This window comes from Etheostoma spectabile, chromosome 16, assembly GCF_008692095.1.
Source record: "Etheostoma spectabile isolate EspeVRDwgs_2016 chromosome 16, UIUC_Espe_1.0, whole genome shotgun sequence".
Lineage (NCBI taxonomy): Eukaryota > Metazoa > Chordata > Actinopteri > Perciformes > Percidae > Etheostoma > Etheostoma spectabile.
This window is the reverse complement of record NC_045748.1, coordinates 18,943,059-18,944,327: the sequence shown is the minus strand read 5'-3', so window position 1 is coordinate 18,944,327 and position 1,269 is coordinate 18,943,059. Positions and strand designations below refer to the sequence as shown.

General features: G+C 42.4%; 1 protein-coding gene across 1 annotated transcript in view; it reads left to right on the top strand.

Annotated features, from left to right (window-relative positions):
* Positions 1 to 236: 236 nt before the first annotated feature.
* ermp1 (endoplasmic reticulum metallopeptidase 1) overlaps positions 237 to 1,269 on the top strand; it is a 16,757-nt gene continuing 15,724 nt past the window's right edge. The window contains exon 1 of the mRNA XM_032540107.1: positions 237 to 584. Within this exon, the coding sequence (XP_032395998.1) occupies positions 310 to 584 (275 nt within the window). The 5' untranslated portion in view covers positions 237 to 309. The remainder of the gene's footprint in view (positions 585 to 1,269) is intronic.

The window sequence follows — 1,269 nt, the reverse complement described above, 5'->3', positions numbered from 1 at the left end:
CCTCTCCTTCTTACACCGTGGGTGTATCAGTCAGCTTAGCTAACATCCTTCCTTACATAAAAAAACAATATTTTCCATAAATAATTAACTGTTCATGTTTATACGTGAGAGAATACTGCCAGTTTGTATCCTCCCCTCCCCTGCTTTTCATTTTTCAAGCGCCACGGCCCCATGTGTGTATTAAGAGAACCTCGGACCGCCCTCTCATTCAAGTTTGTCCCTCAGCGGGATCCGTCGATCGTCCAGTTAAAAAAAACCAAAAAAACGCCTGAGAGCGACGCTTTGAGCTCATGTACCGCTGTCTCAAAGATGGAAAGCGACACCACGGTCAGGAGACTGAAACCCTTCGGAACGCAGAATTATGTAGCGCCAGATAGCGACAGTTCCTTGGCTCGGTGGGGGGGTAACGGCTACAGCGGTGACCCGAAGAGGAAGCCCGAAGTGAGCATATATCTGCTGCGGGAAGGGCTTGCAGCGTCCCTGGTCTCTGTGTTTATTTTGGTGCTGTGGGGACTTGTGCATTTGTCGTTACTGCAGCTCGTCATTGGGAACCCAACCGGCGAGTTCAACGCAGGTAGAGCCAGGTGATATTTTTAATTTATTTTGTCTTTATGTTGACTTACGGTCTCGAAGCAGCAGAGCTAACCTTTCCTCTAGTTTGGCAACGGACCCGCCTAGAAACCACTACCGGGAGTCCCCTCCCCTCCACCTCCACCTATTACCTCCAAGGTAACCTACAGGGCAGACATGCGGTTTAACGGGTAAGGTGTAACGGTTGGAAGAGTTTGGCTCAGGGGATGAGAGGTACAGAGGTACAGCAGCCTCTGGGACTGCTCTTTAAGTAGCCTCCATCAAGTCAAAGTGAAACGTCCTGCACAGAGGGTGTTAATATAATATTATTCTATAAACTCGACATCTAAACCTGTGAAAAGCTAAAATAAAAATAGTTTTGTTTTTTGGTAAGTTTTTATAACACATTTCATAACCAAAGGCAGTTTAAAGTGCTTTACACACTGTGTTAAGACATCAAAAAGGAAATGCATTACAAAACGAACTAAAAGGACAGGAAGTGGGCTACAAATCATTTGAGTAGTTTTACTTCAAATCATCTGTTTTTCCTGTTATTTATCATTGTTATCAGAATATGTAGGGTTATGGGCCCTTAAGTGGAAGAAAAGCAATTTGAAGATGCATTTCTTAAATTTTTTAGATTTTATACATTTTATTTATATGTATATATATATATATATATATATATATATATATATA